Here is a 22,802-nt window from a genome sequence, read left to right on the forward strand (position 1 = left end):
GGTTTTCAGCCAAGATGCCCCACTACTGATGAATGGATCAAGAAAATGTGGTATTTATACACAATGGAATTTTATGCAGCCATGAAGAAGAACGAAATGTTATCATTAGCTGGTAAATGGATGGAATTGGAGAACATCATTCTGAGTGAGGTTAGCCTGGCCCAAAAGACCAAAAATCGTATGTTCTCCCTCATATGTGGACATTAGATAAAGGGCAAACACAACAAGGGGATTGAATTTTGATCACAAGATAAAAGCAAGAGCCCACAAGAGAGATATGAGGATAGGTAAGACACCTAAAAAATTAGCTAGAATTTGTTGCCCTTAATGCAGAGAAACTAAAGCAGATACCTTAAAAGCAACTGAGGCCAATAGAAGAAGGAGACCAGGAACTAGAGAAAAGGTGAGATCAAAAAGAATTAACCTAGAAGGTAACACACATGCACAGGAAATCAATGTGAGTCAACTCACTGTATAGCTATCCTTATCTCAACTAGCAAAAACCCTTGTTCCTTCCTATTATTGCTTATACTCTCTCTACAACAAAATTAGAAATAAGGGCAAAATAGTTTCTTCTGGGTATTGAGGGGGTGGGGGGGAGAGGGAGAGGGTAGAGTGGGGTGGTAAGGGAGGGGGTGGGGGCAGGGGGGAGAGGGAGAGGGTAGAGTGGGGTGGTAAGGGAGGGGGTGGGGGCAGGGGGGAGAAATGACCCAAGCCTTGTATGCACATATGAATAATAAAACAATAAAAATTAAAAAAAAGATAACTCTATTCAAAGGCTACAAAATATGAATTTATTTTAATAAATATTTAAATAAGTTTTACCTTTATTATATGGTAATAATATTAGCAAATATTTATTATTACTGTCATAAAACTTCAATGAAAGGAAAGCAACTCAAATAAACAAATGAAAAAAATCACTCAACGTATTAGTCATTAAGGAAAAGCAAATATAAAACACAAATATACTTTGTCAGGCAAATGCCATCTTAAACCACAATGAGATTCTCATGGCTAAAACTGTGCTGGCAAGAATGCAGAACAACTGGAACTCACATGTATTACTGGTGAGGAATTGCTCTGGTAGTTTCTCTTCTCTTTTACTTTTTTTTCTGGCAGTACTGAATTTCGAACTCAGACCTTCACTCTTGTTAGGTGGGTGTCCTACCACTTGAACAATACTGTCAGTCTTTTTTTTTTTTTACATTACTTAATTTTTGGATAGCGTGTTGTGTTTATGGCTAGGACTGGTCTTGGACCACAAACTTCCTATCTACCTTTCTTGTGTAGCTAGGATTACCTGCACACTCCACCATGCCTAGCCTCATGGTCTGACAGTTTCTAATAAAGTTAAATACAGCATTTTCCCTAAGACCAGGAAATTCTACCAGTAGAGACATACACAAAAGAAAGAAAAACTTATACTCACAAAAAAACCTGTACGAGAATGTTCACAGCAGATTATTTTATAATAGCTAAAACCTAGAAACAACACAATAGAGAAAGAGTAAACATCTTTTAGTAAATTCATAAAATGCAAAATACTTAACAGTAAGAGGGGAAAACCACTATGCACTCGATTGTATTGAATGAACCTCAAACATGTTGAAGAACGAAACCAGACACCATGTGGCAGACACCGCTAAGATGATGTCCAGTGGTTTTTGCCTCCTGGTATTCATACCCTGTGTGGCTGTGGTGTTCACACCCTTCCTTAACTGAGGACTTGCTTCTAGCCATTAGAATTCAGCAGAGGTGATAGGGTGTCTTCACTTATGACGATGAGTTACAAAAAGATTGTAGCTTCTGTTTAGGGGACCTTATCTTGCTTATTCTGAGGGAAGCCAGTTATCCATATTGTTTGCTGTCTTAGAAAGGTCCATGGTGAGCTGGGTGTGGTTGTTCATACCTGTAATCTCAGCACTTGAAAGGTAGAGGCAGGAGGACTGATAGTTTGAAGCCCTCCTGGGCTAAATAGTGAGACCTTGTCTCAAGAAATAAAACAGTTGTTGGGGACCTGAGGCCTGCCACAGTCACATGAATGAGTTTAGAAACACTTTTATATCCCAGTGGAGACCTGAGACAAGAGAAACTCCCACTAAACAACTTGACTGAATCCTTGATGTGAGCCCCTGAGCAAGAGGCAGCTTGCTAAGTCATGCATTGATTCTCTACAGGAACTGTGAGACAAGAAGTCCTTGTTATAAGCTGCTAAATTTTGCAGTAATGTAAAAGTGATGTCTGATAGATAAAGAGTAATATAGCAATAGATACCTGATCCAGTGTGTGATGCCCTTTTTTGTGAAATTCTATGGAGTCACAACTACTCTTTAGTGACCTGAAATAGAACAATGGGAAGTGACTAGGATGAATGCAATGGTTTATATCTTGATTTGAATGGTGGCCACACAAGAGTATATACTTGATAAACTCCTTGCACTGTTCATTTATGGTCTGTAAACTTTACTGCATATAAAAATACCTTAAGGGGGAAAAGGCTAGGAATATCATTCTTTGACCAATTGGATAAGAAAACTTTGGATGCATTTAGGCATATAGATCAATGAGCCTAGCCCAAAGCAATAAGCCAAATAACAGACAATCTAAAACCTCATTCATTAGAGACTCTAGGTAGAAGAAGTTAAAGAATCCAGATATGACAGACTGGGACTCTTCTATTTAGAGCAGGTCCCTTCATTTCATTAGAATTATATGATTGCCACAACAATATCTGTCATTCTGCCTCAACAATGGCACAGAATTAAACAACATTGCCACTATTTGTCAAGATTAAAAAAGTCCAGTGGATCTTGAGGGAGAAACGTGACCTCCTCCTGGCCCATCATCACAAGGTGATGCTTCCTTCATCTATGAATAGATGGGTTTGGGAAATCATCAGTGGCACGCCTAGCAGAGCCAGGTTCAGAGCACTCGCCTTGTTATTCTCAGGGAATAATTCATATAACAAGAGAACAAGCAGAAAATTAGATGTTCTTCATCTTATATTGTGGCCTATGAACATATATGCCCTTAATCCCTTTCTGAACTCTTTCAGCAGAGAGAAAGTCCAACTCTCAGTGCTCCAAATGAGAAAGAAGTGGAGGCTGACTGACACTGAGGTCAAATATCTTGGGAATATTACAGAAAACCAGGTCACTATAATGGAGAAAAGACATAATGGTCACAACCATGGCGTATGTCCATTTGCAATTTCCTACTGTCTACCTATCCTACAACTGTAGGAGTCTGTCTGGCAGAGGTCTCCAATTTTTGCTTAGACCTTTGAATTAGCACAGCAGGTGAGGTCTGATGATTCAACAGAGGCCTGAGATGTTTGGATAATGTCTGATCACTACTTAATGTGTCTTAAGTAAGAAATGAGGCAGTTCTTCTGGCTGATGCCTCTTCCTTTGAATTTACAAGCATTATTCTTAGATTTATTTAAAACAACTGTTTTTTACTTTGGGGCAGTAAGTAAATAAACTATTACTTTCTGGCAGGAAGATTTTGCTCAGAGATTCTCATTTTAAAAGTAAACTTATAGTCCAGGACTTTGACTGACCACCATCTGAACAGAACTTGGAAAGTAGGGGAAACAGTCGATTTTATCTATCTGTCTATCTATCTATCATCTATCCATCTGTCTATCTGTCATCCATCTATCTATCCGTCTTTCTGTCTTTTTATGTATCTATCATCTATTGATCATCTATCCGTCTATCTATCCATCTATCTTTTTGTCTATCTATCTATCTATCTTTCTATCATCTATTCATTTTTGGCAGTTTGGGAGTTTGAACTCGCCCTTGTGAGGCAGGTGCTCTACCACTTGAACCATGTCCCCAGCCCTTTTTTGTTTTATTTTTCAGACAGAGTCTCTTATTTTTTCCCAGGGCTGATCTTAGACTATGATTGCTCAAATCTCTGCCTCCCTAGAAGCTAGAATCACAAGTGCATGCCTCCATATCTAGCTTGTTGGTTGAGATGAGGTCTCACTAACTTTGTGCCCAGGATGGCCTTGAACCACGATTATCCCAATCTCTGCCTCTGGAGCAGCTGGAATTGCAGGTGTGAGCCACTGCACCTGGCCCAACAGCCAATCTTATTGAACATGTCAAGAACACTGAAATCTCACCAGAAAGGGGAAACAAAACAGTCTTTCTGGTACATATCTACATACCTCATTGTTTGTGTGTGTGTGTGTGTGTGTGTGTGTGTGTGTGTATTTTAATATTCAGCTAAGATCTGTAAATTAGGAATTTTTTTAGGGAATGGGAGTCTGGTATGAGCCTACACATATGTCTGTACATTAAGGCTAGTGCTTACCTGTTAGGGTAGAGTGTACATTATTATAACACAGAAAGGCTAATGCATGTATGATCCTTGAAAGCAATGTAAGAAAGAACTTGTTGTGGCATTAAGCCTGCTCTGTGAACACTAAGTAGCTAACTGATGGACAGCTACTCCTTTTCAGTGACATAGGACTTGGGAAACTGAGAAGGATAAAAAGACAAATCAAGATTCATAAATCTTGAGGTAAAAGCATCAATGCATAATTATTAATGAGGCAAAGAACAAGGGAATGAATGTTAGATTAAATTTTGTACTGTTCATAGGGAGGTGGTAGGAAGAGCTCCTTCTCTGCTCCTGAGCTAGATGACAAGAATCTGAGCTAGGGCATGTGCCACTTCCCAAGGCTGATATTTAGGGATGGTCCTTCTTGACTTCTGGGAAAAGAGAAGGCTGATGGGGCAGTGAATCAGGGGATGATGATGAAATAATGACACACGAGATCTGGAAGCCAGCCCACTCACACCTGTAACCTGCATGCTTGTGCAATGCCCTTTGTACAGACAGATGCTCACAATGAATTCCTGGGGACATGAGAATGTCTGAGAAGATCCTCACCCAGGAGGAAAAGAATTTCACTCTGAAGGAAATCTAATTGACGATTCCAAATGAGAGGGAGTAAAAATTCACTCAGGGTCAGGGTTTTGTCACATGGCCTTTGTTCAGTGACTCTAAAAAGTTATCACTTACACAATGAGGCTTTGTTTTCTAGGTGGAAATTACCATTCTTTCCAAGGCAGTGAGAAGCTGGGCCACTGCCCCTCCCTCCTTGAGAGGACTGTTTGCAGAAGAGGATATTTGTAAAGGAGTCTGAAGACTAGTGGAGGAAGAGGAAAACCATTGTAACAGTTCTTGACTCATTAATTAACCAAGAGAGCCTGGCACACCCTATCTGGATTTGACTTACTGTCTTGGCATTGGTTAGGATAATTGTGAACTTCAGAAATGTACAAATGCCAGACTTTCGTATGATTTTTGGCAATGTTGAAGTGAAAGGGCATTCCTCCATGGACAGAAGAGTTTTCTGTGGATGGGAAAGGATAGTCTTACTGCTAATCGTTCTAGGAGAAATTAATTCTAGGATTCAAGGTGAGGATAGGAGGATAACCACTACAGGATAGGGGGAAGGAAAAGCTTCTCTGTCCTTGGAAGCCAGGAATCATTTTGGTTTAGACTTGAGGTTCTCTCTGCTGCCTGGAACATTTCTGTGGGTATAGAATTAGATCTGGGAATAGGGTGCTTACTATGGGAAATCAGGAGAGGAGGGGAGCAAACAGGAATTCTTGGATGTCTTCTATGCTGGGCTGCAAGACACTACAAATAGGTCACTCTTGACTTAGCTTTCCATTATTCCCAAGGCATCAACAGTCTTTTGAAATGACCATAAAGTCAAGACTGATTTCAGTGGTTTTCTGGGAAATTAGTGGAGGGACTCTCATCACATGATCATAAGTAATATTCCAAAAGCACTTGCAAGTTATCATTCTATGGCAGAATTCATTTTGTGTCACAAAAAAAGACTATTCAAGCCAAGCTTTAACTTGGTTTTAATTTAAGCTTCTTTTCATATAATTCACTTTTCTTGGTAGCAAATTTGTTTCAGATAGTATATGCTTTGTCCTGGTGGTATTTTATAAAAGTGTCTTGCTATATCACTGACCATGTAATACACTAAGGTGAGTAGGTGTGTTAGACCAGTTGGTGCTGAGTTGCACAACACAGTCTGGCTTAGTGGGGCAAGGGTCAGCTCCCACCTCCTAAGAATAGCTACCTTTTCTATTGCCAGAGTTTCCTCTTGGGTACAAATGGATAAGGCTACTAAATTATCTGAAGTTGGCTTTCTGCTGAAAATGTTATAATTCACCTGGATTACTGAAGTTTTGTACTTTCATCTAAAATCTTCCCATTTTTAATCTTTCATATTGCTACTCTTGTCTTTCAAACTAATAACATAACAAGGGAAAAAAATAAATTGCCTTTCCATTCTGGTCCATTTTACGTTGAGCAGTGACTTTCTACTGACTTTACAATTTGAGGGATAGGATATTAAAATAAAGACATGTCAGGAAAGAGTAATGTAGGCAGGTGAATTTGATCAAAGTAATTATATGTTTATATATCAATATCACAATGAAATCTCCTTTGTACAATTAATTTATGTAGATAAAAATTATGAAAAAGACATCTCAGAAAACCTTTTATGCTTTATGATATCTCATGATCAATTAAAATTAATTTTACTATAGAAGACATCCAGTTCTAACTATATTCAAACTGAAACTCACCTTTAAAATAAATTTTCAAAAGTTATAATCTAATCAATGGATAAATTATTAATAAATAATAAATAGTAAATAAATTAAATAACTGATAAACAAATTAATTTAAATTATAATCCACACAGGAAAAATATAAACAATTTATTGCTAAGTCATTTGATGTTGTCACTACAACTGTCTTTAAAGATTTTTGTCTAAATTATAAACATACTGTTCTACATTAGAACTTAGACTAACACAGTCATGATGGATATGTGCATGCTATAACAAAACAAGAAATTCCAAAATAATTACTAATTCTATATTCAGTTATATCCTAATGTTCATATTGTACTTAGGATTTTACAATACAAATTGAAAGTATTTCCAATACCCTTTCTTACAGTATTTCTGGAAAACATTAATACAACTTTTATTTTGTAGGCACTACAAGAATGTGATAACAATTGTCGTAGTCAGTAGTCTTAATAATATCCACTATTCCAAAACAACGAAAAGACAGTTTTACAGTTTTAGTCACTTAGAAGACAGTCATAATTAGGTTGGACTCTTGTTAATCTGAAGACAAAGTTAAAATCATAGAAAAATGGACACATAGAATAAAATGTATATGCATTGGACCTATCTTCCTCTCTCTCTGCAAATACATACATACACATATGTGCATTCATATTCATATATAGTATGTACAAAAATTAAGGGAAAGCCATATCAAGACAGAAACAGGTTCATTAATAATGCATAAACCCACCCAAATGACAATCCTGTAACAGTCCTTATTAACACTTTTTTGCATAGAATGGATCATTCTCCATTTCTTCCAGGATGAAATCCCAATCTTCAATTTTCAGATGGTTTGCCATGAGCTTTTCATATTCTGATACCAAGCCACAGGCCTTCTTCCATCTAGCCATTCTGTTCTGAACCAGGGACCCCTTTCTGTCTCAGAAATGTGAGAAGCTGTCACAAGTCCCTCCAGAGCTGTTGACTTTGCTGGAACATTCTCCTCCCCTCCTCCCCTTTCTCCCAATCTCAAGCCTCTTTGCTTCTTTAAAGCCTTTTTCGGAGAGTTAGAGATCCTGCTCTAAAATTTCTTAACACCTTCAGTTTAATTCTTCAACCCTTCACTCCAACAGTGAATCCCAAGGTGGGCTAGGAGGGAGATTAGTGTAGGTTTTCCTTTCACACTGTGTTTTAGAAAAGCTAATTTAACTTGTGTTTCCAAAGATTGGCTGGAGCTGGATGAGACTTTAAGAAGCTTTCCCTGAGGTCCAGAGCAAAGATGAGAGCTTAGAGGATGAGAAGTGAAAACAAAACACTGGAATGGAAGAAGTTTGAAGACCTGACTCCCAGACTAGAAGGCCTTCCTTATGACTTCCACTGAAGGGTGACTCATATGTCTCCTGTGCCTCAGAGATGAGACTGGAAAGCTGAACATATGGGTGACTGAGTCCTGAGAACTGAGGCTCATGAGTTTCAGGGGGAAGTCCCAGACTTTTGGGGAACACATGGTATAGACAGAATTCTAATACAGGTGACTAGGGTGGGGTGAATGAAGGCCTTCACACCCTTTCCTGATTACTGTGGACTGTTCCAGGGTTCTGACTTAGAACTTCTGAATGGACCTTTGAAGTTTCAGCAACATGCTTCTGAGAGGGATCTCCTCCTGAATCCAGCCTGTGGGGGTTCAGAAGACAAAATTCAGTTTAGAGAGAACTAAAGGAATGTACTCCACTCCATAGCTCCCCACTCCATTATGGACCTGCACAATGGGGTATGATGGTAGCCTGTCTTACCTCCTAGACTTTGAGTTGCTTTGTGGGGAGGGACCAAAATGGGGACAGGGTCTTCTGCCTTTTCTTTCCTCCAGCTCTCAGGGTACTGTTGAAGGATTTTGGACATTGATAAATGTTTGTTGAGCAATATTAAATTTGTGAGCCTCATTTTAGAATAGAAGGTAGGTGCAGTCGATTTTCCCTTGACCACAAACTGAAAAAAATTTCATCTTAATACAATTATCAAAAAAGTCCTGGATTTTTTTTTTACATGGGTAATTTACATAAGCACCTTTGTTTTTTTTTTTCTTTCTAAGAAGGCTCATATAAGGCCATAAAAAATTGGCAGTAACTAAGCTTATAGTGTAACCCATTCACATCCTAGATGTGGAAAAACGGTCAGATCAGAATTTGTCTTGCTTGGTTTACTTTCTGGCACACCAAATAAAATGCTAGGTAACTCAGGAGGTTGGGATAGTTTTCTTTCTGTCACTTTATTTTATCGTGTTAGTGACGTCTGGAGAGAATACGTGTGTTTCGTTTCATTTCGAAGACATTGCCAAGCATTTGTTCGGGATTTGAAGGGAGGATCCTCTGATCGCATCACAAGGGTGTTTCTGGCACCCAGGAAGGCCGAGTTGGGGCAGGCGAATTTGGGCTCTGCACTAGGAGTGCGCAGCGTCAGCGCTGAGGACGCCCGGGGACAGTCTGGGCGGCAGCCCAGCGGGCAGACGAGGGGCGTGGGAGCGCGGGCAGAGGGAGGGCCGGGGACCGCTTTCCCCAGAGCTTGCGAGCGAGTGAGTGCCCGGGCGGCCGCGGGGAGCGCAGGGCAGGCTCGGGCAGCTCCCCAGCAACGCTGGCGGTGATAAAACTTGAGAAATAACTAGGAGGGGCCGTTCGACGTCTTCTGGGTCCAATCCGGTTTCAGGAGAGAATACGCTCGGGGCAGAGAAGCCTGAGAGAGGCCAAAGCGACTTCAAGAAGAGCGGTAGCAAGAAAAGCACCTCGCGCGCCCTCTCTTCGGCTTCCCTGCCCCGCGCCCCGCGTCCTCCTCCCACTGTCCCGCGCTCAGATGGCCGCCACCCGGCCCGGGCGCCCGCTGTGCGGAGCCCTCTGCGGGCAGCTGCTGCTGACCATCTTGGTGAGCCACGCGATCCCGCACCAGGGGGCCGGGATGGGGAAAGGGGTGGTCACTTTGGGGGCAGCAGGAAGAGGGAGGGCAAAAGGTAACATCTGCCGTTTAGCTCATTCCTGCAGGGCAGGTACAGGTCCCAAGTTCGGTCTGGAGGGGTGAGGAGAGAAAAGGACTTTCTGAAGGACGACTCGAGACTCCCCTTTATGTTTGGGGGACACCGCATTACAAGTGGCGCTCCGGCGGGCGCCGTCGCGGGTGGGCGGGGAACTGGGACTCGCGCTTCTCTCCTAGCTCCCAGGAAGGACTGGTGACAGTGATCTGGGAGCCTCTGAGTGGAGGGCGACCAGGAGTTTGATGGTCAGTTATTTAGGACTGTGGAGCTAGCAAAACACAGTGGTGAGATGAGGCTCGAGTGTTTTCCGTCCCTTCCCAGAGCAGGGTCCCAGTTGACCTCGGATGGGGACGTCAGTAAGTGCAAAGGTCGAAGCTGTGCTCCTGGGTGCTGGCGTGGAAGTGCCCTTGAGAAACGGGTTTCCAGGCTATGCCTCTGCTGAAGGTTATTCAGGGGATGCCCCCGAATCATCCACACCCACGCCTCCCGGCTGGCCCGCGGAGGGGTGTGCCGGGGGAGCTAGGCTGTGGGGAGGCCTGCTAAGGGTGGCGGTCCGAGTCGGTGGCCCGGTGGGTGGTGGGAATGGTACTGAGGTGGGCTAGGGAATAGGGTCGGCGTGGAGTGGCATAGGTGCGGTTGAGTCCTACTTAGTCCAGCTTTGGGAAGCACTGCGTGGGCGCAGAGCCCAGCCTGGATTTTCCTGGGCCCTCAAATTCTGCCAGCTGAGAACCAGATTCTCCTGGAAAGGAAGTTTGAGACATTTTCCCAAGAACCGGGGAGACTTGAAGTGAAACTGTAGGAATTCTGAAAGCAGATCTCTACAATGCTGTAGACCTAAACTGAGCTGCATCACGGATGTGGTGAACCCGAGATTTCCTCTCATCCGAAGATGGGCATGGGAGCCTTAGGCGAGAGGCCTGTGCCTGCCTACTGAGCGGGGCCGCTATGACCCCGCAAGGTTCTTGTAGCTCTTCTGTCTCCAAGTAGGATCCAAGCCTTGTCCCGTTTTTTAATCGTTGGATAGGTAGTTATGATCTATAATATATTTTGGACAGAGATATCCAAAATCGAACTGCCTCGAAACTGTTTCACCGAAATATTTGAGTTAATGGAAGAGCTCTTTTCAAATGGGAACTACTCCCCAAATGCGTTCTGAGATGTTTTCTAGCATTTCCATTCAAAAGCATGAATGTGGCGTTTTGTTTTTACCCTGAGAAAGACGTTAGGGAATGGGGTGAAGAAATTGCGGGTGTTGCTAAGATTTCCAGTATTTGCCCTGGGGAAGGGCGTGGAAGGCAAGGTCCCTACTGGGAATTGGGATGGGGGAGGCACAATGTGTCAAGGCAAGAAGGTGCCTGTAAATCTAGAGAAAGCTTCAGCTCTGGTCTATGACATACTCATATAGGTTAGTTTTAGAAAGGATTTCACAGAGTTTAGATGAAATGGTATATTTGGAGATTGAATACTGACAAGTGTACACCTAATGGCGGTTTCTTTCATCTGCAACCCAGTGCGCAAACATTTTCAATTTCGGTCCATATGGGTAAAAAGTTGTCTGTTGATCCTCTCATGCGTGTATGTCCTTTTGACTGTTGAAACACTCAACTTGTATGATATTAGTGACATAGCATTTTGAAACATTTCTCACCTTGTAGAGACAAATACCTTGTAGAGATCTCTTTGAAAACAATTACATGTTCTAAGGAAAGAGCTTGTCAAAGCAAGCATTGAACACAGAGCCTTCACATGCTAGCCTTCCCACTGAATTGGACTTAGGTCGAGAAATCTTCCCAAATTGCACTTTCTTTTTCTTGCATCTCTTTCCCACTGTCCTTCCTTCAGCCACACTTTAAACTGCCATTGAATACAGCTACCCCTAAACACATTCCTATACAGAAGAGAAACTATAAACAAAATACCAGACCATCTCACTTTTGTTGAAAATTTTTATTTTGCAGAGTGTATTTTGTCTTTTAATGTATTAAGAATTGTTAGTGTTGGTGGAAAATAATTTGCATTACATCAGTCGTCTTCTGTGTGTTACACATAATGGGATTCTTTTAAAATGTCTTTAATACTGTGGTCCATATCAAATTGCAATTACATTATCTACTGTTATTATAAATGGTATGTACTTGGACTCAGTCTGTCATTTTGCTGAAAGGACTCTTCTTTCAAAAGAACTAACCTAGTAACATTGGTATATCCCCATCCAATTCTGTACTGCCCTCCCTCCCCCAGGTAGTATGTGAATTCGCTCTGCAATTGATCTTGACAAATGCACATTCTGTCTTTTGGGGTATTATTAGAGTCAGGGTCTCACTATGTATCCCAGGCCAGCCTCAAACTCACTGTGTATCCCAGTGTGGAGACATTACAGTTGTATGTTACCACACCCAGAGTCCAGTTTCATATTATTAATTAATGAAATAATACGACTCCTTGAGCAGAAAGATTCTTTTTTGTTCTTTATAACATTTGACATACTCACCTTTTCAAAATGAAAAGTATGCCCAATTTATATCGACATGTATTAATGAAAAAAGATTAAAGCAAATAAAGTAAGTAAATGAGTGGTAGTTTATTTTAAGCCAGAATCTTCTGAAAGTCACAGTTTTAGCATATGTTTACATTGATCCATTGTCAACTACCTTTTTCAAAGAAGGTTGTTGATGATATTGAGGTCTAGGCAGATCTAGAAGTGACTTTTGGATAACTAAATAAATGTAACCCAGTGCACGTTTTTTTGGCTTTGTTGAAATCTCAGATCAGTTGTCTTCCATACATGGCATCTGTGGTGACCTGTGGTTAATCACACTTTCTGCTTACTCAGAACTCCCACCTTACAATGAGGTTAGGTAAGAGGAAATTTAGTGGACTAGCTTAAGTATAGAGAATAGAAAAGCAAATTTTACATTTAGCTTTGAGGTGGTAAGAATTTAAAAGGTGATATTGCCATTTTGTAGGAGGAAAGTGTCCAGAAGGGAAATGAAAAGTTAACTTGGTATAGTTGTCATGCTCAGGCAAGGAATCTCCTTTATACTTCAGACACTACATACATTTCCACAGTGTGGTGCTGGGAGTGAACTCAGGGCTTGTCCAAGAAGGCAAGCACTCTACCATTGGGTCACACATTTGGCCACATTCTTTAGCTGCTTTTTCCCCTACTGAAGAAAGGTGTCATTTAGAAAACCTTCTTTTTGTATTCGATTCAGACAATTGTAGTGAAGCGACTGTAGAAAACGTCTTTCATTTTCTTTCTCCTTTTGGTATTAGATCTGTCAGTATTTTTTTTTTGGTAATATTGCAATTGTACTTTAATAAAATTTATATATACTGTAAAATGAAACAAAACAATGTATTTCTCCTAAATTTCAGTAGGCAATATTTTATGTTGGGGTGTGTGTGTGTGTGTGTGTGTGTGTGTGTGTGTGTTGCTTGGTATGAGCCAGGGCAAGCACTGTACCACTGAGTACAGCCCCAGCCCTATGAGTCTTTCGTTTTTTTAAATAACTAAATTGGTTCAATTTTAATTTAAAGTTACCAATAACTCGAGGTTTTATAAATCATGTACTTAAAATTATTCTTGAGTTTCCATTAAAAAGGATAATTTTATAACTTAAATTACCAATCTATAATTCATCCATCTTTTAAAAGTTTTGTATGTTGCACTTATTATTAGGCATTTTTCTATAAAGAAAAGATTTTTAAAATAACTTTAAAGCTCACTTGTTTATTTTGTTAATATAATGCTGTCTTTACTTTTTTATTTTTTATAATTTTCAATAATATATTCCACCCACCCCAAAATATAGTATTGAATTACTATGTTTATAATTTCAAGAAGCAAACTTTATAGTTTCAAGAAGCATAATGTAACTAAAATCTACATATAAATATTATCCCTTTCAGCAGGGCACCAGTGGCTCATGTCTGAAATCCTAGCTACTTGGGAAGCTAAGCTCAGGAGAATCATGATCCAAAGTCAGCCTGGGCAAATAGTTTAAGAGACCCCATCTTCAAATGAACTGGAGATGTCACTCAATTGGTAGAGTGCTTGCTTTGCAAGCATAAAGCCTTGAGTTCAAACCCCAGTACTACCCCCAAAAATTATCCCATTAATCAAGTCACATTCTTTCCGATGATGTACTTGCTACACAGCAATGAAAAGGAATAAGGGCTGGGGGCATAGCCCAAGTGGTAGAGCACCAGCTTAGCAACTTCAAGGCCCTGAGTTCAAACTTCAGCACAGCCAAAAAAGTATGAATGAATGAGTCTGGGCCCAGTGGATCACTACAGGAATACCAGCTACTTGGGAGGTAGAGGTTAGCAGGATGGAGGCTCAAGGCCAGATTGGGCAAAATGTTTTCACAACACATAAGGTAGGTGTGGTATACTCCTGTGATCTCCTCTGCACAGAAGGCCTTGGTAGGAGGATCATGGTCCAAGGATAGCCCTGGGCAAAAAAAGCACAAGACCCTATCTGAAAAAATGGCCTAAAAGCAAAAAAAAAATGGAAGCATGGCTCAAGAGGTAGAGAGCACTTGCCTAGCAAGCACAGGGCTCTGAGTTCAAACTCTTATACCACCAAAAAGAAAAAGAAAAAATGAATGTAATAAAAGGAAAAGACTCATAATTGGTGAAATGGTAAAAACATTCTCTTTAAAGTTAACAAGGCCATTATAGTCCCTGTAGCTGTTTCTATCCGACATCTTACTGAAAAGCCTAAAAAGCACATGAAATAAAAAATATACTGGCAATAATAAAAGAGATGCAGGATTAAAAGGAAAGAAATACAATTGTCATTTTGCCAGCTACAGGATTATCTCCACGAAAGATCCAACACTATCTTTTGACAAACTACTGGAAGCAATAAAAACCAGCAAGTTTCCTGGATACAAGATTGATATTTTAAAAATTATTTCTGTAGGCTATCAACAGATAACTAGAAAACAGAGTTAGGAAGTATTCAATTCACTATAGCAATACATAATGTATTTAAAAATAATCTAACAAAAACGTGAAAGACCTTGATACCAAAAATTACAATGCTTTATTGGAAGGAAAAACCATTTCATAAATAAATGGAATAAATGGAGATTGCGTCATGTTCATGAGTGAGAGGCTCAATAGCCCTAACATGCCAGATTTCCATTAACATATAAAGGCAATGAAGTCTCATCAAAATTTCCTGGAACTTGGTCAGCTGATCACAAAGTTTTTTGAAAGAGTTACAGGCTAAAAGGAGCAAAGATATCTGAAGGGAAAGTGATAGAGCCTAGGGCCGCCACAACAAATGCCAAGACTTTATAAGACTAGCTTGACTAAAACTGTACAGCACTGATGAAGAGATAAACACATACATTAATTAAATAGTGTAGAAAGCCCAGAAACAGATTCTGTACTTGGGAATGAGGACAGATTAAGGATCTGACAGGAAAGGAAGTGTTATCATCATGGTTCTGGATCAACTGGGGAACTCTATGGAAACAAACAAGATTAGGTAGATAAAGTGAGTCATACCTTAAATATTTCATACACGAGGGCCAAAGATTTAAAAATTAGATGTAACTTTACATTTGTAGAAGAACTATTGGATAATATATCTATGACAGGATAAGAAAGGTGTTCTTAAATTAAATACAAAAGCACAGCCCAAAGAAATGATTCATAACATTTATTAAAAGTCCAAAGGAAATACATAATAAAATTGACCACTTTAAAACTGAAGCAATGACTGCCAAAAGATGTAACAAAAAGCAATCCACAGAAAGCTACCATTAAAAATACACTAAAAAGGGAAAAATTAATAGAAGCTTGAAGGATACAAATAGACAATTTATAGAAGATAAATGATAAGTAGCACAAGATGTTCAATCTCACAAGAAATTAAGAAAATGCAAACAGAAACAGTCATTAGATTAATAAAAATTTAAAAAGACAGAATTAATTGTAAGAGAAAATATGAGAAATAGATTTAGTACTTTGGAACTTTAATCTATATTAATACTAGTACTTTGGAGAGTCATTTAGCAATAGCTGGTGAACTGGAAATGGTCATAGACAGCACAGTAATTTCCCTTTTTTCTTATATATGCATATTTTCTTTATATTAATTCAGCATTTTGGGGACTTCTAGGCAGATTCCACAGTTTGGCTATTATGAATAGCAGCAATTTCTATTGCAGGTATATATATTTTAATATCTTGTACTTGCAAGGATGCTCAGTGCAGTATCATTTGTAATAGAAAAAAGGGAAAACAATAATAAATATTTGTCAATTTGGAGGACTGATCAAAATAAACTATTTGTAGAAGAATTTTGATTTTGTCTATACAACAGTTGTATTACCCTGAGTTAATCTTTTACCTTTGTTTAGCAAGATTTTATATTTGACTATAATAGAAGTGAAATATTTCTAGTGGTTATTTGTCTATTATGTTTTCCCTAAGTCACATGAATTTGTGAACTTAAAGAACTGCTCACTGCCAACATGTAGAGACAGAAAGAATCATCTTTACATCAGTGATTTGTTCTTTTTCACTTTAAACAGCTTTATTGAGGTATAATTTATATTCCATAAAATTTACTGCTGCTAAGTGTACAATTTAGTGAATTGTAGCAAATTTACATAATATACAATCACCGCTACAATCCACTGTTAGAATATTTCCATTGTCTTTAAAAGAAGCCTCATGCCCATTTACAATCAATTCCTGTTTCTATGCCCAACCCTAGGTAACTACTGGTCTACTCTTTCTTTCTATGGTTGCCCTTTGTGGACATTTCTCATAAATGACATCATTCAAGATGGGCCCTTTCATGTCTGGTTTCTTTCACTGGCTGTTGTGTTTTTCAGGTTTAACCTTGTCATAGCATGTATCAGTACTTTGTTCCTTTTTATAGCTGAATAATATTCCACTTTATGGATAAGACACATTTTGCTGAACTGTTCACCAGTTGATGGACCTGTAGGTTGTTTACACTTCTTGGTTATTGTGAATACTGTTGCTGTGATTGGTCATGTGTAAGTTTTTGAGTAGTTACAGGTTCATTTCTTTCAGATAGGGTGGAATTGCTGGCTCATTTCTTAATTTCATTTTCAGCTCTTAGAAACTGCTGTACTCTTTTCCAAGTGTTTGTAGCTCTTTATATTTTCCTCATCAATACAGGAGGATTTGTTTCTTCACATTCTCAACAACTTCTTCTCTTCTGTCTTGTTTATTTTAGCTCCCTACCAGGTATCTAATCGTGGTTAATTTTTGCATTTCCCTCATGCCTAATGTTACTGGCATCTTTTATTTGCCTAATGGCCAATTGTATATCTTCTTTGGATAATGATTCAAATTCTTTGCCTGATTTTTGTGTTATTTGTTGTTATTGAGGTCTAGCATATCCTTTTATATTAGAGATATAAGCATTTATTATTTTACTATTTAAACCATTTTTTCCCATTCTGTGGAACATATTTTCACTTTCTTTATCATTTTGCTTGAAGAGTAAAAAGTTTTAGTCAGGCGCCAGTGTCTCACACCTGTAATCGTAGCTACTCAGGAGGCAGAGATCAGGAGGACCATGATTTGAAGCCAGCGTGGACAAATAGTTCATGAGACCCTGTCTCAAAAAACCCTTCATACACACACACACACACACACACACACACACACACACACACACACACACACAAAATAGGGCTGGTGGGGTGTTCAAAGTGAAGGCCCTGAGTTTAAGCCCCAGTACCAAAAAAAAGTAAAAGTTTTAAATTTTGATTGAGTTCTATTTATCAATTCTTCTTTATTGCTTGTGTTTGGTGCTATATCTAGGAAATCACAGCCTAACCTAGGATCATGAAGATTTACTGTTAGGTTTTAGTTTTACACTTAGGTCTGAGATCCATTTTGAGTTAATTTTTGTGCATGCTGTGATTTAGGGTCCATATTCAGTTTTATTCATGATGCTATCTAATTGTTTCTATGATTTTTTAGAGAGCTTCCTTCCCCTTGAACTTTCTGGATGCTAACCATAAATTAAGGCTAATTTCTAGGATTTCAGCTCCATTCCATTTATCTATATGCTTATCCTTATGCAAACTCCACTCAGTGTTGATTATTTTAGTTTTGTATGAAGTTTCAAAAATTCCTTCAATTTTGTTCTTGTTTTTGCAAGTTTACTTGGGCTCCTCCCATTTCATAAGGATTTATTATCATTTTCTTCAAAAATGGTAGGTGGGATTTTAATAGGGATTGCATTGAATTTGTAGATGAATTTGGGGAATATGTCTTAATTCGTGAAAATGGGATACATCTCCATTTATTTGGGTCTCTTTAAGTTTCTTTCACCAATGTTTTATTGTTTTCAATGAATAAGTTGGTACTTATTTGACTAAATTTATCACAAAGTATTTTATTCTTCTTGATGCTGTTGCAAATGGAATTGTTTGCTTAGTTTTGTTTTCAGTATTTTTTATTGCTGGTATACAGGAGTACAATCAAGTTTTGTAGATTTACCCTATTTCTTGCTGTAATCATTTGTTTTGATGGGGTTTTGTTTTTAAAGTGGATTCTTTAGAATTTTCTACATACAAGATCGTGTAATCTGTGAAGAGAGAATTTTATATCTTTCTTCCCAGGCCATTTTTATATGTAGTTTTTTTTTTTAATGTACTTGCTGTGGCTAGAAACTCTAGCATAATGTTGAATAAAAGTGCTGAAAGTAGACATTATTGTTTTGTTTATTAGACTAGAAAAAAACATTGTCTTCCCCACTAAATATAAAATTAACCATAAATTTTTCATAGATGCAGATTCCCTTCTTTTCCTACTGTGTTGAAGTTTTATTATTTTTTAATCATAAATGGGTGATAGAATTTGTCAGTTGCTTATTCTGTGTCTATTGAGATGACCAGTGGATTTTGTTCTTTATTACATTAATGTGACTTTGTTTTTAAATTCTAGGTCTTCAGTTTTTCTGGTGAAGCTTGTGAAAAGGTGACGATAAATGTACCTTCTAAACTAGAGGCAGACAAAATGGTTGGCAGAGGTGAGAAATTTCAAAACAGTGTTTTTTGAAGCAGAAATTTAGTTAACCTAGGTTGGAATGAGTATTGTATGTCAACTTTCCCTTCTGGAATTGGCTTGAATCTACTTATAAGTAAATGCAATTTGAGAATATTTTAAACATATGCGTTTGCTTTTTACAACCATGTTGAGTTTTGTTGTCGCTTCTAGTGCAAAATTTATAAATCCATGTTTTTGTTGTCACTTGTGTTTTAACAGTTTTAAAATGACACAAATAATTCTATTCAAAGCATAGCACTTTCATTATTCTGGGAGTCTAAGCATTAAAGAAATGTAGATAAGGATTTGAGAGAATCAGAACAGCATTTTCACTCAGAGCTAAACTCAATCAGCCTTTTGCACACTGATCCCTGATTAGGTGGAAAACCTCAGACTCCAACAGCTGGAAGGGTCTGTCCAGCTGGGCTTTCTTTACATGCTGGTTTCTAGAAGATCAAGGGAAACACCATGACTTTTTTTTTTTTAAGAGCTATAACCTGTCCTAGAGATACCAAAATTACCTTTTCAACAAAATGTCCCATTTCGGACACGGGTCATACTAAGGGAAGGCTGCCCACGGGAGAGAGAGGTCATGGGAAGGGAACCAAAAACTTGAATGTGGTTGATGTGCTCAGTGTACAAGAGTGAATATAGAAATCTTAAACTGTCCAGGGCCACCATGGGAAGCTGACTAGGGAGGAGTGAAGAGTACTGGTAAAGATATTCCAGTTGGGGGTGTAATACATATATGCATGGAAACAGCACAAGGAATCTCCCTGTGTAGCTGTCTTTATCTCAAACTAGCAAAAACACCATGTTTCTCTTATTGTCTTTTATGTTTTTTTCTTTTATAAATCAGAGAACAGGGCTGAACATGTTCTGCAGGGGTGGGGGAGGTTGGCACCAGCGGGAGGGGAGAAGTGGCAGGAAAGGGGTAAAAGGATGAATATATTGTGAATAATATATACATATGTATGTAAATGCAAAAATGGTACCTGTTGAAACTGTTTCAGGAATCAGGGGAAGGGGATGAGAGAGAGAAGTGGAGGGGTGAATTCCAGTATGATATATTTTATACATTGTAAGAACATTTGTAAATGCTATAATGTACCCTCACCCAGCAAAATAATAATAATAACAAAAAGTTTCATCAGAAAGAGAAAAAGTTTAGAAAATATCCCATATTTGGTTAAAGTACCTCAGTTAATTTTATTAGGCAAATAGCACTTTACTTCATGTGTGGAGAAATAAAAGAAAGGCTGTAGAGAATTAGGGGTGGTGCTCTAGGGGTACAGACCAGAAGTCATCACCTGACTTTAAATGTGAAGATTAGAGAAATATATCATCATCCCTAAAAATGTTCATTTTGGCTAAATATTTCTACACGTGACAAATTTTGATTAAAGTGTAATTACTATACATGTGTACCTTATGAATCCTTTGGGTGGTGATTCCTTGAGTACTATCAGTTTGGTTTCTGTTAAAGAAGAAAGGGATGGAAAACAGTGATATCTTGATACTTATTTTATTATCATTTGCTAAGAGAGCAAGAACTCCATGTAGAGTTTTACTGGCGGGGGGTGGTGAGGAGGGGCTGGAAAGCTGGAAACACATACCTTAGGTCTATTGCAGAAAACAGACAAAAAAGTGCCAAAGGAAAGAATTCAAGGGTCAATTTTTCTTACTTGACTGCACACTTAAGTCACATGCTCCATTGTTCTTTGTGCTCTTATGTATAACTTTTGGCTGAAGGCAGATGCATCTTAAAAGATTTGAGTGTGTTGTTAAGGAAAACTTCTGAGTGTTTATTCAGGTGTATGTGGGGGTGTGTGGCTCAACTTTGTCATGAGTGTAAAGGCATACACCTCTTTAATTGGAAGAACACTTTCATAAGCCTGTTTAAAGCCCATTAAGGTTTAAGGCATTTATAGAAATTTATAATCAAGAATTACTATTTTTTTAACTGAAAGAAAGCAATGATTTTCTCAAATAATGTAAAAAGACTGGTTAAGATATTTGGTAAATGCAAAGTGACTGGCTTATATCATTTCACTTCACAATTTTGAAGAATGGTGTATAAACTATTTTAACATTTTTCTTTTCTTTTTGTGTGCATTTCTACCTTACAACTGGGAAATTTTGCTTGAAGTTAATTTGAAAGAGTGCCTCAGGTCTGCAGACCTCATCCAGTCAAGTGATCCTGACTTTAGAGTTCTAGTTGATGGGTCCGTTTTCACAGCTGGCGCTCTTGTGCTGTCTGATGGGAAAAGATCATTCACCATAAGGCTTTCTGACACGAAGACACAAATGCAGAGAGAGATTACTGTGCTCCTGGAAGATCAGAAGGTACTCAAAGTACACTGAATATTTTCAGACATGTTCTTTTTACTAAAATACTCTCATTAGAAATTGCAAAGAGGACCAATGACAAATAGGGTTTTCCCTTCCTTTCCCTTCATCTCTTTTCCTCTTCTCCTTCTTTGACTCTCTCCCCTCTTTTTTGTAACATTAATTGCTGGTTTTGATTTTACTAAAAGATGCTTCCATTCTGAAGATTTCTTTTACCTGTAAATTCCAGCTAATGGCATTTGGTACTATTATAACATTCAGAAATTTTTTATTAGTATGAACAACTGATGAAGAATGCCATTATGAAAGTAGTCACAAAATAATGAATAGTTTAAACTGAATTACACTTAACCTATGCTAACTGTATTAATGATAAAAGCTGCTAGCATTTTATTAAATTTTTAATAAAATTATTTATCAATTGATTGGTAGGAAATCAAACATTTTCCTTTTCCATATTGTGAAATAAAATGAGCATCACAAAGAGGTAGAACTTTTTTGCAATTGTAGAAATGTTCTATCATCTGCACTGTCTGGTATGGAGGCCCAATATGAGTGACTACTGAGCACTTGGCACATAGCTAGTTCAACTGAAGGATATAGGTTTCTATTTATATAACTATATTTAACATAAACAATCACATGTCTCCTGGTGGTCAATGGCTACCGTAACAGACAGTGAAGATACCTGAGGCAGTGAAGGACATGCATTTCCTTTCTCCAGTTCACCTGAGAGGATGAGGCTTTAACAGAAAGCACAGCTAAGTGCTGTGAGGAAATTGCTTCAGAGAGGATGTGTTCGTGATCTCTATTTGGGACAGAACAAGAAGAACCAAGAGTATAGTGATGATTTTTTATAACCTGAAAGTAAGGCAGGGTTAGAAAGGTATGCAAAGGAAATTCTGTAATCTATGAAATCTTCAAACTCTGGATAAATTCTTTCTTACCCTTCTCATGCTTCATCACAGAAATTACTGAGACCAAACCTCTGAAGGGAGGTTTATAAGCTGTTCCTTGTTTTCTAACAATGCAGACTGTGATGTTTCTTGTTTATTTATTGTTTCTTTCTTTAAATTCAGGTACCGAAGAAAAGACACACTAAAGAGACTGTTCTCAGGAGAGCCAAGAGGAGATGGGCACCCATTCCTTGTTCCATGCAAGAGAATTCCTTGGGTCCCTTCCCTTTGTTTCTTCAACAAGTATGTTTATGTTATTTCTGAATGAAGGACTTTAATTCTAAGAGTCTGTTTTGTTCAGGTTTAATAACTCTTTAGGTGTTTAAAGATAAACAAATCTGATTGAAGATGTTCATGAAGTGTAATCAAAGTGAGTAAAATGAGAAAAGGAAAATCACTAAAATACTAATAATATGAATTGGACTGTACAGTCAAGAAATGATCTTTATTAATTTTTTCATTCATTTAGCAGATAGTTTTTGAGTACCTACTCTCTCTGTGGCAGGCCCTGCTTTAGGTACTAAATATGGAAATAAATTTGATCCTGGTCCTTACTCTCATATAGTTTATTGTCCTAGTAAAGGGCATAGAAGTAGGTAAATGATAACAGTATTAGAGAAGAGTTCTAGGATAGAGATGATGGCATGATTTGGTAGTACATGGGGTAAGCAACAGCCCTGAGATAAGGCGATTTAAAAAAAAAAGGCTTAGAGAAAAAGATATTTGAGTGGATATTTCTTGAAGGGTGGAAAAATCTTATGCAAGTAAATAATTGTGAAAAAAAAG

General features: G+C 38.3%; 1 protein-coding gene across 2 annotated transcripts in view; it reads left to right on the forward strand.

Moving 5' to 3' along the window:
• Window positions 1–9,219: 9,219 nt before the first annotated feature.
• The window catches only part of Dsc3 (desmocollin 3), a 48,911-nt gene continuing 35,328 nt past the window's right edge, over window positions 9,220–22,802 (forward strand). For both annotated transcript variants that reach the window (XM_074070097.1, XM_074070098.1), the window contains exons 1-4: window positions 9,220–9,548; window positions 18,610–18,694; window positions 20,861–21,057; window positions 22,140–22,259. In XM_074070097.1, the coding sequence (XP_073926198.1) occupies window positions 9,480–9,548; window positions 18,610–18,694; window positions 20,861–21,057; window positions 22,140–22,259 (471 nt within the window). In that variant the 5' untranslated portion in view covers window positions 9,220–9,479. The remainder of the gene's footprint in view (window positions 9,549–18,609; window positions 18,695–20,860; window positions 21,058–22,139; window positions 22,260–22,802) is intronic.

Source organism: Castor canadensis, chromosome 4 (assembly GCF_047511655.1).
Source record: "Castor canadensis chromosome 4, mCasCan1.hap1v2, whole genome shotgun sequence".
Taxonomy (NCBI): Eukaryota; Metazoa; Chordata; class Mammalia; order Rodentia; family Castoridae; genus Castor; species Castor canadensis.